A 14,489-nucleotide genomic window follows, 5' to 3' on the forward strand; every position below is an offset into this window, starting at 1 on the left:
AGGAGTGGGAGGCCCCGGTGCACAACTGAGCAAGAGGACAAGTACATTAGTGTCTGGTTTTGAGAAACAGACATCTCACAAGTTCTCAACTAGCAGCTTCATTAAATAGTATCCGCAAAACACCAGTCTCAACATCAACAGTGAAGAGGCGACTCTGGGATGCTGGCCTTCTAGGCAGAGTTGCAAAGAAAAGCCAAATCTCAGACTGGCCAATAAAAATAAAAGATTTAAGATCGGCAAAAGAATACACACTTGACAGATATGGCTTTTTCTTTGCAACTCTGCCTAGAAGGTCAGCATCCCGCAGTACGTGAACAATGGTAGACATCTTGAAGCATGTCGGGACAACAGACTGGGATAGGGAGAGATTTGAGTATGTCCGTAAATACTCCAGTCTGCTGGTCTGCGCATGCTCTGAGGCCGCAGCTAGGGGTGCCATCTGGACCGGCAGCCTTGCAAGGTTTTAGCACACTTAAATGTCTTACTCCAGTCAGCCACGGAGAAGGAGAGCCCACAGTTCTTGGTAACGGGCCACGTCTGTGGCTCTGTGTTATCCTCAATGCGGGCGAAGGTGTTTAGCTTGTGCGGAAGCAAGATGTCGGTATCCGTGACGTGGCTGGTTTTCTGTTTGTAGTCCGTGATTGTCCGTAGACCCTGCCACATACATCTCGTGTCTGAGCCGTTGAATTGCTACTCCACTTTGTCTCTATACTGACCGTTTGCCTGTTTGATTGCCTTACGGCGGGAATAACTACACAGTTTGTATTCGGCCATATTCCCAGTCACCTTGCCATGGTTAAATGCAATGGTTTGCTCTTTCAGTTTGCAAAAAGTCTACTTTCTGTGATGTCTGTGACTATAACAGAACTCATATGGCAGGCAAAAACCAGAGGAAAAAATCCAAACAGGAAGTGTGACATCTGAGGTTTGTAGTTTTTCTACTCATTCCCTATCAAACAGTGTCTATGGGGTCATATTGCACTTCCTAAGGCTTCCACTAGATGTCAACAGTCTTTAGAACCTTGTTTGATGCATCTACTGTGAAGTGGGGGTGAATGAGAGGGGAATGAGTCAGTCTGGCAGAGTGCCATTAGCTGACCACGTGCATTCACGTGATAGTTAGCTTGCGTTCCATTGCAATTTTACAGACAAGGGAATTCTCCAGTTGGCACATTATTGAAGATTTAAAAACATCCTAAAGATTGATTCTATACTTCGTTTGACATGTTTCTACGAACTGTAATAACTTTTGGTCTGGACTTTTGCATGGACTTGCCTGCGCGTCGTGATTTTGGATTGTGTACTAAACGCGCCAGCAAAAGGAGGTATTTGGACATAAATTAGGGACTTTATCGAACAAATCAAACATTTATTGTGGAACTGGGATTCCTGGGAGTGTATTCTGATGAAGATCATCAAAGGTAAGTGAATATTTATAATGCTATTTCTGACTTCTGTTGACTGCACAGCATGGTGGTTATCTGTTTGGCTGTTTTGTTGTCTGAGCACTGTACTCAGATTTATTGCATGTTGTGCTTTTTCGGTAAAGCTTTTTTGAAATATTTCACACCGGTTGCATTAAGGAGAAGTTTATCTAAAGTTCCATGTATAAGACTTGTATTTTCATCAACATTTATGAGTATTTATATAAATTGATGTGGCTCTCTGCAAAATCACCGGATGTTTTGGAACTACTGAACATAACATGCCCATTTTTGGATATAAATATGAACTTTATCGAACAAAACAGAACAAAACACCGAACAAAACATAAATGCATTGTGTAACATGAAGTCCTATGAGTGTCATCTGATGAAGATCATCAAAGGTTAGTGATTCATTTTATCTCTTTCTGTTTTTTTGACTCCTCTCTTTGGCTGGAAAAATGGCTGTGTTTTTCTGTGACTAGGTGCTTACCTAACATAATCGTTCGGTGTGCTTTCGCTGTAAAGCCGTTTTGAAATCACACTGGCTGGATTAACGAGAAGCTCCTTTTAAAATGGTGAAATACTTGTATGCTTGAGGAAATTTAATTATGAGATTTCTGTTTTGAATTTTGTGCCCTGCACTTTCACTGACTGTTATTGAGGTGGGATGCTACCGTCCTGGATATGCCAGAGGTTAACTGGGCTAGAGTTGCTTGATTTGACTAGCTACGTTCATGTCTTTTGCAGATGCCACATTACTGACAAGTTTGTACGTATAAAAAGCATCTCTAACCCAGTCAAGGGAGATGTAAAGTAATTAAATGTGTAAATATTAATTCATAGTCGTAACGGGAGAGATCTAAAGTTTTCATTTCATGTTTCAGCATTGGCTTTTCTTATGATACTATCAATTTACGTATGTTTTTTTTCTTACGATCCTAACGTATCGTGGCCAAAAGTTGAGAATAACACATTCATTTTCACAAACTCTGTGGCCTCAGTTTGTATGATGCCAATTTGAATATACTCCAGAACGTTATGAAAAGTGATCAGATGAAATGCAATTAATTGGAACATCCCTCTTTGCCATGCAAATGAACTGAATCCCAAATAAAACATTTCCACTGCATTTCAGCCCTGCCACAAAATGACCAGCTGACATGTCAGTGATTCTCTCGTTAACCTCTAGTGACACCCCATCCCGTGAACGGGACCGTTGTCATCATCTGACACTAATTAGCATAACGCAACGGACATAAATATTAGTAGAAAATATTCCTATTCATGAAAATCACAAGTGAAATATATTGAGACACAGTTTAGCCTTTTGTTAATCACCCTGTCATCTCAGATTTTCAAAATATGCTTTACAGCCAAAGCTAGACAAGCATTTAATTTTATCGATAGCCTAGCATAGCAGCTTGTCCAGCTAGCAGCAGGTAACTTGGTCACGGAAATCAGAAAAGCAATCAAATTAAATCATTTACCTTTGAGCTTCGGATGTTTTCACTCACGAGACTCCCAGTTAGATAGCAAATGTTCATTTTTTTCCAATTTTTTTATTTTTGTAGGCGAAATGGCTCCGTTTGTTCTTCACGTATGGCTGAGAAATCGCCCGGAAATTGCAGTCACAAACGGCGAAAAACATTCCAAATTAGCTCCATAATATCGACAAACATGGCAAACGTTGTTTATAATCAATCCTCAAGGTGTTTTTCAAATATCTATTCGATGATATATCCATCGGGACAATTCGTTTTTCAGTAGGACCAATTGTAGTAATGGCTACCTCCTGTATTTTACACGAGAATCTCTCGGGAGCATCAGGTGACCACTTGCGCAATTTAGCCGCCTACGGGTATTCTTCAACATAAATGCTTAAAACTACGTCACAATGCTGTAGACACCTTCGGGAATACGGAGAAAGAGTAATCTGGTTGATAGCCCATTCACTGCTCAATAGGGACTCAATGGAACGCAGCGCTTTCAAAACACGAGGCACTTCCGGATTGGATTTCTCAGGCTTTCGCCTGCAACATCAGTTCTGTTATACTCAAAGACTATTTTTACAGTTTTGGAAACTTTAGTGTTTTCTATCCTAAGCTGTCAATTATATGCATATTCTAGCATCTTGTCCTGACAAAATATCCTGTTTACTACGGGCACGTTATTTTTCCAAAAATGAAAATACTGCCCCCTAGTCACAAGGTTAACACAGGTGTGAGTGTTGACGAGGACAAGGCTGGAGATCACTCTGTCATGCTGGTTGAGTTCGAATAACAGACTGCAAGCTTCAAAGGGAGGGTGGTGCTTGGAATCATTCTTCTTTCTCTGTCATCCATGGTTACCTGCAAGAAAACACATGCCATCATCATTGCTTTGCACAAAAAGGGCTTCACAGGCAAGGATTTTGTTGCCAGTAAGATTGCACCTAAATCGGATCCTCAAGAACTTCAAGGAGAGCGGTTCAATTGTTGTGAAGAAGGCTTCAGGGCGGCCAAGAAAGTCCAGCAAGCGCCAGGACCATCTCCTAATGTTGATTCAGCTGCGGGGTCAGGGCACCACCAGTACAGAGCTTGCTTAGGAATGGCAGCAGGCAGGTGTGAGTGCCTCTGCACGCACAGTGAGGCAAAGACTTTTGGAGGATGGCCTGGTGTCAAGAAGGGCAGCAAAGAAGCCACTTCTCTCCAGGAGAAACATCAGGGACAGGCTGATATTCTGCAAAAGGTACAGGGATTGGACTGCTGAGGACTGGGGTAAAGTAATTTCCTCTGATTTATATCCCCTTTGCGATTGTTTGGGGCATCCAGAAAAAAGCTTGTCCGGAGAAGACGAGTTGAGCGCTACCATCAGTCCTGTGTCATGCCAACAGTAAAGCATCCTGAGACCATTCATGTGTGGGGGTTGCTTCTCAGCCAAGGGAGTGGGCTCACTCACAATTTTGCCTAAGATCACAGCCATGAATAAAGGATGGTACCAGCACATCCTCAGAGAGCAACTTCTCCCAACCATCCAGGAACAGTTTGGTGACGAACAATTCCTTTTCCAGCATGATGGAGCACCTTAGTCTCTTGGAACAAAACATTGATATTTTGTGTCCATGCCCAGGAAACTCCCCAGACCTTAATCCCATTGTGAATTTATGGTCAATCCTCAAGAGGCGGGTGGACAAATAAAACCCCACATTCTGCCAAACTCTAAGCATTGATTATGCAAGAATGGGCTGCCATCAGTCAGGATGTGGCCAGGGCGGATTGCAGAGGTCTTGAAAAAGAAGGGTCAACACTGCAAATATTGACTCTTTGCATCAACTTCATGTAATTGTCAATAAAAGCCTTTGACACTTGACACGCTTGACACACTTTGACACGCTTGTAATTATACTTCAGTATTCCATAGTAACATCTGAGACATATCTAAAGACACTGAAGCAGCGAACTTTGTGGAAATTAATATTTGTCATTCTCAACTTGGCCACGACTGTACTTTCAACCTTTTGGCAGATATCTTGCTCCATACTGAAACCCCCTATTCTCAACCATAGGGAATGGGAGCATATCAACAGCTATAAACCAAAGACTGTAAAAATTGTAAACACAGCCTATCCTTCGCTCTTGTAATTTCTTTAGCCCGGTCAGAATCAGCTGCCAAGGGCTGCTTGAATGACAATGTTTTTTTGCCTTTTTTCTTGCTCTGGTTAACTGGGGTGATGTCGGCATAAATCTGTCCAACTTTAAGATTAGAACTTTGAATACAACGTGCCCATCGGCTCTAGTATTAACTGAATTTTTCTTCTCAGATTTACTCGAGGCAATAGGCCTACAATGCAGTGTTGGCATAGCCTGTAGGCCTAGTGTTTTCATTTTGAATTAAAACAATTTATGTATTCATTCGGGTTCACAGTGCTGTCTGAACAGAGGTCCCCGTGTACCATAACATCCACCTAATTTCTGTTTGTTGACTGTGATATTTGTTTTTGATAATTCAATTGAAATCACATCCCCCAACTGAGGTCTCCTGTTTTTAAATCAGAAACTTCTGTAACTGCAAGCACGCCTGATGTCTGCCGAGGCTTCCGCGGGGAGTGTGGCAGCTGCCTCTATCCTCGCCACCCAGGCCTCTGGCCATTGCAGCGAGGAGAAGGGGTTTGGAGGTGGTCTGGCGGGGAGTAAATATGTGAAGCTGAATGTTGGGGGCTCCCTGCATTACACCACAGTACAGACCCTGAGCAAAGAGGACAGCTTACTAAGGAGCATGTGCAATGGAGGAGCAGAGGTCACCATAGATTCGGAGGGTAAGTATGGACCTACAGTTGAAGTCTGAAGTTTACATACACTTAGGTTGGAGTCATTAAAACTCGTTTTTCAACCACTCCACAAATTTATTGTTAACAAACTATAGTTTTGGCATGTGCATGACACAATTTTTCCAACAATTGTTTACAGACAGTGAATTAGAAGTGAAATAAAAATCACAATTCCAGCAGGTCAGAAGTTTACAAACTAAGTACATTTTTAATGTTTTATTTAATATTTGAAATATACAGTTAACTTGTAGTGAAGCTGCTCAATAACTCATACCAGTCATCCAACAGATTCCCATTCAGAGCGACACACCGAAGCATCCAGGCTCGATGCCCTGCTCAAGGGCATGTTGACCAATCTACCAAAAGGCCAAAAAAATGTGAACCCAAACCACCCCCGAGAACCCCCCACATAGACTAAGTTGACTGTGCCTTTAAACAACTTGGAAAATTCCAGAAAATGATGTCATGGCTTTAGAATCTTCTGATAGGCTAATTGACATAATTTGAGTCAATTGGACGTGTACCTGTGGATGTATTTCAAGGCCTCTTGACATCATGGGAAAATCAAAAGAAATCAGCCAAGACCTCCAAGTCTGGTTCATCCTTGGGAGCAATTTACAAGGTACCACGTTCATCTGTATAAACAATAGTACGCAAGTATAAACACCATGGGACCACGCAGCTGTCATACCGCTCAGTAAGGAGACTGTCTCCTAGAGGTGAACGTACTTTGGTGTGCAAATCAATCCCAGAACAACAACAAAGGACCTTGTGAAGATGCTGGAGGAAACGGGTACAAAAGTATCTATATCCACAGTAAAACGAGTCTTATATCGACATAACCGGAAATGCCGCTCAGCAAGGAAGAAGCCACTGCTCCAAAACCGCCATAAAGCCAGACTACGGTTTGGAACTGCACATGGGGACAAAGATGGTACTTTTTGGAGAAATGTCCTCTGGTCTGATGAAACAAAAATATAACTTTTTGGCCATAATGACTATCGTTATGTTTGGAGGAAAAAGGGGGATGCTTGCAAGCTGAAGAACACCATCCCAACCGTGAAGCATCGGGGTGGCAGCATCATGTTGTGGGGGTGCTTTGCTGCAGGAGGGACTGGTGCACTTCACAAAATAGATGGCATCATGAGGACAGAACATTATGTGGATATATTGAAGCAACATCTCAAGACAAAGTTAAAGCTTGGTCGCAAATGGGTCTTCCAAATGGACAATGACCCCAAGCATACTTCCAAAGTTGTGGCAAAATGTCTTAAGGACAACAAAGTCAAGGTATTGGAGTGGCCATCACAATGCCCTGAACTCAATTCTACAGAACATTGTTGGGCAGAACTGAAAAAGCATGTGTGAGCAAGGAGGCCTACAAACCTGACTGTTACTCCAGCTCTGTCAGGAGGAATGGGCCAAAATTCACCCAACTTATTGTGGGAAGCTTGTGGAAGGCTACATGAAACATTTGACACAAGTTAAACAATTTAAAGGCAATGCTACCAAATACTAGTTGAGTGTATGTAAACTTCTGACCTACTGGAAATACAAGCTGAAATAAATCATTCTCTACTGTTATTGTGACATTTCACATTCCTAAAATGAAGTGGTGATCCTAACTGACCTAAGACAGGGAATTTTTACTAGGATTAAATGTCAGGAATTGTGAAACTGAGTTTAAAAGTATTTGGCTGAGGTGTATATGTAACCTTCCGACTTCAACTGTATGTGTGTTATTTATGTATGCCAGTGTTTCCCAATATTTTATTCTAGGATCACTCAGGCGTGCACATTTTTGTTCCTGTCCAGCACTACCACACATTGTACAACTAGGTAACTAATGGTCACAAATGTTGCGAATCGGGTTTGCTAATGCTGGAAGAAAACGTGTAGTCCTATGGGAGCCAAAGGAACGCATTGGAAACACTGGGCTGTGTTCAGCAGGACATAACGGTGTGCATCATTGAATTTATTGGAAACAATGCTGTACTGAACAACCAGTTGGAAGAATGTTGTGATTTATGGTGGCTCAGGGGGCAATTTTGTGCTGTGTGCTACTGCACTGGTTTTGATTTTTCAAATGGTTACACCCATATCAACGACTGAATATCGGTGCTCACCATTTACTCAGCGTGTGACGGGATGTGACTTATTTACCTTTTTGTTTTATCAATGTCCTCAAGAATTCCTAAAGCAATCGACACATGTAAAAATATGACATTTAGATGAGTGATTCTTGCCTATCAGTGCTCACTCAATATTTTTCCTCTTTCTTAGGCTGGGTAGTGTTGGACAGGTGTGGTCGTCATTTTGGCTTGGTGCTGAACTTTATGCGGGACGGCTCGGTACCGCTTCCGGAGTCCCACCGTGAGCTGGAGGAAGTTCTGAAGGAGGCTCAATACTACAGGGTCCAGGGGCTAGTCCAGCACTGCACTTCTGCCATGCAGGTAAGACCCAGACTGACCCAAAGCAAATTGTCATTGAGTGTCAGTAAAAATAAATGTCCGTCATAGAGGTCGACCGATTTATGATTTTTCAACTCCGATACCGAGTATTGGAGGACCAAAAAAGCCGATACTGATTAATCGGACGATAAAAAAAAAAAAAACATAATAACATAATAATGACAATTACAACAATACTGAACACTTATTTTAACTTAATATAATACATTGATAAAATCAATTTAGCCTCAAATAAATAATGAAACATGTTCAATTTGGTTTAAATAATGCAAAAACAAAGTGCAATATGTGCTAACGTTTCAGTTCCTTGCTCAGAACATATGAAAGCTGGTGGTTCCTTTTAACATGAGTCTTCAATATTCCCAGGTAAGAAGTTTTAGGTTGTAGTTATTATAGGAATTATAGGATTATTTCTCTCTATACCATTTGTATTTCATTAACCTTTGACTATTGGATGTTCTTATAGGCACTTTAGTATTGCCAGTGTAACAGTATAGCTTCCGTCCCTCTCCTCGCTCGAACCAGCAACACAACAGCATGCAGAGCAAGGGAAACCACTACTAGAAGGCTCAGAGCGAGTGAGGTTTGAAACGCTATTAGCGCGCGCTAACTAGCTAGCCATTTCACTTCGGTTACACCAGCCTCATCTCGGGAGTTGATAGGCTTGAAGTCATAAACAGTGCAATGCTTGACGCACAACGAAGAGCTGCTGGCAAAACGCACGAAAGTGCTGTTTGAATGAATGTTTACGCGCCTACCACCTCTGTCAGATACTTGTATGCTCAGTCAGATTATATGCAACGCAGGACACGCTAGATAATATCTAGTAATATCATCAACCATGTGTAGTTAACTAGTGATTATGATTGTTTTTTTTATAAGAAGTTTGATGCTAGCTAGCAATTTACCTTGGCTTACTGCATTCGCGTAACATGCAGTCTCCTTGTGGAGCGCAACGAGAGAGAGAGGCAGGTTGTTATTGCGTTGGACTAGTTAACTGTACGGTTGCAAGATTGGATCCCCCGAGCTGACACGGTGAATATCTGTCATTCTGCCCCTGAACGAGGCAGTTAACCCACCGTTCCTAGGCCATCATTGAAAATATGAATGTGTTCTTAACTGACTTGCCTAGTTAAATAAAGGTATATAAAAAAATTCGGCAAATCGGCACCCAAAAATACCGATTTCCGATTGTTATAAACTTGAAATCGGCCCTAATTAATCGGCCATTCCGATTTAATCGGTCGACCTCTAGTCCTTCACTCTTTTTTTGTCTTTAAGCTAAATCTGTAAGTCTTATCAAAAGGCTTTCAAAGTGCAATGTACTGTATGTTAGTCAAACAACTATTATGCACATACAATCGCCAATTCTTACATTGGATCCCAGTGTTTGTGTGTTGAATACCCAGCCCAAAGTGTCAGCCTCCCATAGTGTGAGTCATATGTTCATGTGAATCAAATGCCTTTGATGTCCCACAGAAACAAAGGGACATCTATGAGGGGGTTTGCCGCATTCCCATGATTACCTCAACCAAAGAAGAACAGAGAATGATAAACACCTGCAGGAAGGTGAGATGCATAGAAAGAAAGTGGATGGATGGGAGGGAGGGAAGACGGGCATAGGTAGGAAGGCTGTTCATGACAGATGGCATACTGGTTTGACTTGAAATGCTTACTTTGATCTCAGACCTTAGCTCTGGTATCATTGCTTAGCTTTAGCTCTCATACTGATTTTTAAGTCTGAGTTTAGATTTTTTTATTGCCTTGTGTAAAGTGTCTGAAAAGCGCTATACAAACAACAATTATAATTAAATTGGACACCCAACATTTTTCAGCAGTAACTTTTCTAAACAAAATGCTCTATTTGCTACTGTTAAATTAGTACTAATGTTTCCTGTCTCCCACAGCCTGTAGTAAAACTACAGAACAACAGAGGGAACAACAAGTATTCGTACACCAGGTATTTTTTATTTTATTTTCTGAGACCAATAAGTCTTTCAGATGAGCCTTGAATTACAGAAATGATAGAAAGTACACACATCAAAATACAAAATGCAAGCAGAAAGAAAACAATCAGGTTTCTTAATTCCCCTAGAGGTACCAAAACATCAAATTTAAGAACATTTTGAAAATTGTTCCACAAATAACATGGAGGAAAATTTAAAAGCTGATTTACCTAACTCAGTAGAGACCAAAGGAATTTCCAGAGTTAGGCATCCCTGAGACCGAGGTGTGGGATTTTTTGTAAGAGCTTTATAAATTCAAACATAGCAATGATTCAAACTACATCACATCAGAGGGCCAAACAACTGTCTGGTAGAGAATGCAGTGATGATCAAAGCGCAGTGCTATAGTCTAGGATCGATAGGAAGGTCAACTGAATAATCCGCTTTCTATAGAAGAAGCCCATTTGTATTCTCAGCTTCTTAACTAACTCATCAATATGCTTTTTAAGACAGCTTTTCACCTATCCAGATGCCCAGATATTTGTAAGCAGGGACACGATCAGTATAAGAACCATCCAAAGTACATATGCTTAAATCATCTAATTTTTATGTACTCTAGAGATCAACCTGTACTTAGTTTTACCTGTATTCAATACTAATTTCAGGCCAGTTTTTCTGTAATACAATGAAAGCATGCTGTAGTTCCGATAGAGCTTGGTCAACCGTGGGGGCAATGGCATACACGACAGTATCATTGGTGCGGCATACATTTTTTTTTTTTTTTTACAGAAAAGTCGATATTGTTAATGTAAACATATTACAAAGTACAGACCCAGAATTGACCCCTGCGGTACAGCTTTCGTTATGTCCAGATGTGACACCATCAGAAGATACACATTTGAGTCATGTTTTTCAAGTAATTTGTAAACCAGTTACATGCAGGACAATTGAGGAAAGCCTCACAATTCGCAATGAGTGATCAACAGTTTCGGAGGCCTTTGACAGGTCAATGAAGAGGACCGCACAATGTTGCCTTTTATCCATCCTGTTACCCACATCATTTATACATGTAACTATGGATGCAGCAGAGAGAGTGCCATGACCTGGTCTAAAACCTGATTGATCTACATTTAGAATACATTTCAAAGATAAGAAAGTTCTTAGTTGAGAATTAATCAATGATTTGAATCTTTTAGCTAGGCAATTAAGTTTAAAAAGAGGACAATAAGTATTTAGGTCTCAAGGGTCACCACATGGTTAATGGTTCCGCAATCGGTTGTAGAGCTGCAGCAAAAATGGATTAAGCGTATCAATCATCAATCTTAAGCAAGGCATCTAGTACATCACAGGTAGTAAATTGTTGAAATGAAACCAATTCACTAGAAGTAGACGCGTTAACCAGCAAGTTGGCTAGAGGCTTGGTAGAGGGTAGAGCAGTCAATTGACTGACCAGGGTCAATTAAACTACTGTTTCTCTCAAATAAAATACCTGTTGAGATAAAATAATTTAAAATCATCACTTATCCCATTCTCAGTTATGATACCAGAGTCAGACAGACCTCAGTTTTTCACAATTCCTGACATTTAATCCTAGTGAAAATTCCATGTCTTAGGTCAGTTAGGATCATCACTTTATTTTAAGAATGTGAAATGTCAGAATAATAGTAGAGAATTATTTATTTCAGATTGTATTTCTTTTATCACATTCCCAGTGGGTCAGAAGTTTACATACACTCAATTCGTATTTGGTAGCATTGCCTTTGTTTAACTTGGGTCAAATGTTTCGGGTAGTCTTCCACAAGCTTCCACAATAAGTTGGGTGAATTTTGGCCCATTCCTCCTGACAGAGCTGGTGTAACTGAATCAGATTTGTAGGCCTCCTTGCTTGCCCACAAATTTTCTGTAGGATTGAGGTCAGGGCTTTGTGATGGCCACTCCAATACCTTGACTTTGTTGTCCTTAAGACATTTTGCCACAACTTTGGAAGTATGCTTGGGGTCATTGTCCATTTGGAAGACCCATTTGCGACCAAGCTTTAACTTCCTGACTGATGTCTTGAGATGTTGCTTCAATATATCCACATAATGTTCTGTCCTCATGATGCCATCTATTTTGTGAAGTGCACCAATCCCTCCTGCAGCAAAGCACCCCCACAACATGATGCTGCCACCCCCGTGCTTCACGGTTGGGATGGTGTTCTTCGGCTTGCAAGCATCCCCCTTTTTCCTCCAAACATAACGATGGTCATTATGGCCAAACGGTTCTATTTTTGTTTCATCAGACCAGAGGACATTTCTCCAAAAAGTACCATCTTTGTCCCCATGTGTAGTTCCAAACCGTAGTCTGGCCTTATGGCGGTTTTGGAGCAGTGGCTTCTTCCTTGCTGAGCGGCCTTCAGGTTATGTCGATATAGGACTCGTTTTACTGTGGATATAGATACTTTTGTACCCGTTTCCTCCAGCATCTTCACAAGCTTGATTTGCACTTCTCTCACCAAAGTACGTTCAGCTCAAGGAGACAAAACACATCTCCTTCCTGAACAGTGTGACGGCTGCGTGTTCCTATGGTGTTTATACTTGCATACTATTCTTTGTACAGATGAACGTGGTACCTTCAGGCATTTGGAAATTGCTCCCAAGAATGAAACAGACTTGTGAAGGTCTACAACTTTTTTTTTTTTTTTTAGGTCTTTGTTGATTTCTTTTTGTTTTCCCATGATGTCAAGTAAAGAGGCACAGAGTTTGAGGGTAGGCCTTGAAATACATCCACATCAATTTTTTCAAATTTTCCAAGCTTTCTAAAGGCACAGTCAACTTAGTGTATGTAAACTTCTGACCTACTGGAATTGTGATACAGTGAAATAATCTGTCTGTAAACAATTGTTGGAAACATTTACTTGTCATGCACAAAGATGTCCTAATCGACTTGCCAAAACAATAGTTTAACAAGAAATTTGTGGAGTGGTTGAAAATGTCTAAGTGTATGAATGTCTCTCCCTTCAGGGGAACCGATCTGATCTCAACCCCTCCTTCACCTAATCCATAGATGTCCGTCCGCTTCCCCTATAGCAATCTTGCGACTTCTTCCCATACACCCAACACATTTCAAAGCCATCTGTCTTCTACAGATAACGATTAACTTCTGATGTAAAAACCAGTCTCTTTCACTCCTTTATATGCTATGCTTCTGCGTATAACAATGTTCCAAGTTTCATCCAGAATCTAACACCAATAAACAACTATTGATGTTAGAGTCAGTGTGGAAGAGGTGAAAAAATTGTTTATCAACAATGACAACCCACCGGTATCTGAAAATCACTAAGGATAATAGCGGACGATATTGCCACTTCAATTTAAGCTTACTAGAGAGCGTGTGCCCTCAGGCCTGGAGAGAAGCTAAAGTCATTCCGCTACCCAAGAATAGTAAAGCCCCCTTTACTGGCTTAAATAGCCTACCAATCAGCCTGTTACCAACCCTTAGTAAACTTCTGGAAAAAATGGTGTTTGACCAGATGCAATGCTGGTTTCACAGGAAAAAAAATGACAACAGACTTTCAGCACGCTTATATGGAAGGATACTCAACAAGCACAACACTTACACAAATGACTGATGATTGGCTGAGAGAAATTGATGATTAAAGGATTGTGTGGGCTGACTTCAGTTTCAGTACAGCTTTTGACATTAGCGATCATACTCTGCTGCTGGAAGAACTTGTGTTATGGCTTTACACCCCCTACTATAATGTGGATTAAGAGTTACTTGTCTAACAGAACACAGAGTGTTCTTTAATGGACGCCTCTCAAACATATATTCCAGTTTGAATCAGGAATTCCCCAGGGTAGCTGTTTGGCCCCTTGCTTTATACATTTTTTACTAATGGCATTCCACCTACTTTGAGTAAAGCCACAGTGTCTTTGTATGCTGATGCCTCACCACTACACACGTCAGCTACTACAGCAACTGAAATGACTGCAACACTTAACAAAAGAGCTGCAGTTTAGTTAGCCTTAAATATTTCTCTAATGTAAAGCATTGTTTTTGGGACAAATCATTCACTAAACTTTAAACCTCAACTAAATCATGCAATAAATAATGTGGAAATTGAGAAAGTTGATGATTAAAGTTCTTGGAGTTACCCTGGATTGTCAAAACATGTTGATACAACAGTAGCTTAGATGGGGAGAAGGATATCCATAATAAACCGCTGCTCTGCGTTCTTTATTTAATTAACATTTTATTTCACCTTTATTTAACCAGGTAGGCCGGTTGAGAACAAGTTCTCATTTACAACTGACCTGGCTAAGATGAAGCAAAGCAGTGCGACAAAAACAACACAATT

The 14,489-nt window shown here is 40.8% G+C and overlaps 1 protein-coding gene across 2 annotated transcripts in view; it reads left to right on the forward strand.

Annotated features, from left to right (window-relative positions):
* The window catches only part of kctd13 (potassium channel tetramerization domain containing 13), a 43,530-nt gene that overhangs the window by 15,018 nt on the left and 14,023 nt on the right, over positions 1-14,489 (forward strand). For both annotated transcript variants that reach the window (XM_031827027.1, XM_020486058.2), the window contains exons 2-5: positions 5,460-5,721; positions 8,017-8,186; positions 9,684-9,773; positions 10,112-10,164. In XM_031827027.1, coding sequence (XP_031682887.1) covers positions 5,487-5,721; positions 8,017-8,186; positions 9,684-9,773; positions 10,112-10,164 — 548 coding nt within the window. In that variant the 5' untranslated portion in view covers positions 5,460-5,486. The remainder of the gene's footprint in view (positions 1-5,459; positions 5,722-8,016; positions 8,187-9,683; positions 9,774-10,111; positions 10,165-14,489) is intronic.

Source organism: Oncorhynchus kisutch, linkage group LG6 (genome assembly GCF_002021735.2).
Source record: "Oncorhynchus kisutch isolate 150728-3 linkage group LG6, Okis_V2, whole genome shotgun sequence".
Lineage (NCBI taxonomy): Eukaryota > Metazoa > Chordata > Actinopteri > Salmoniformes > Salmonidae > Oncorhynchus > Oncorhynchus kisutch.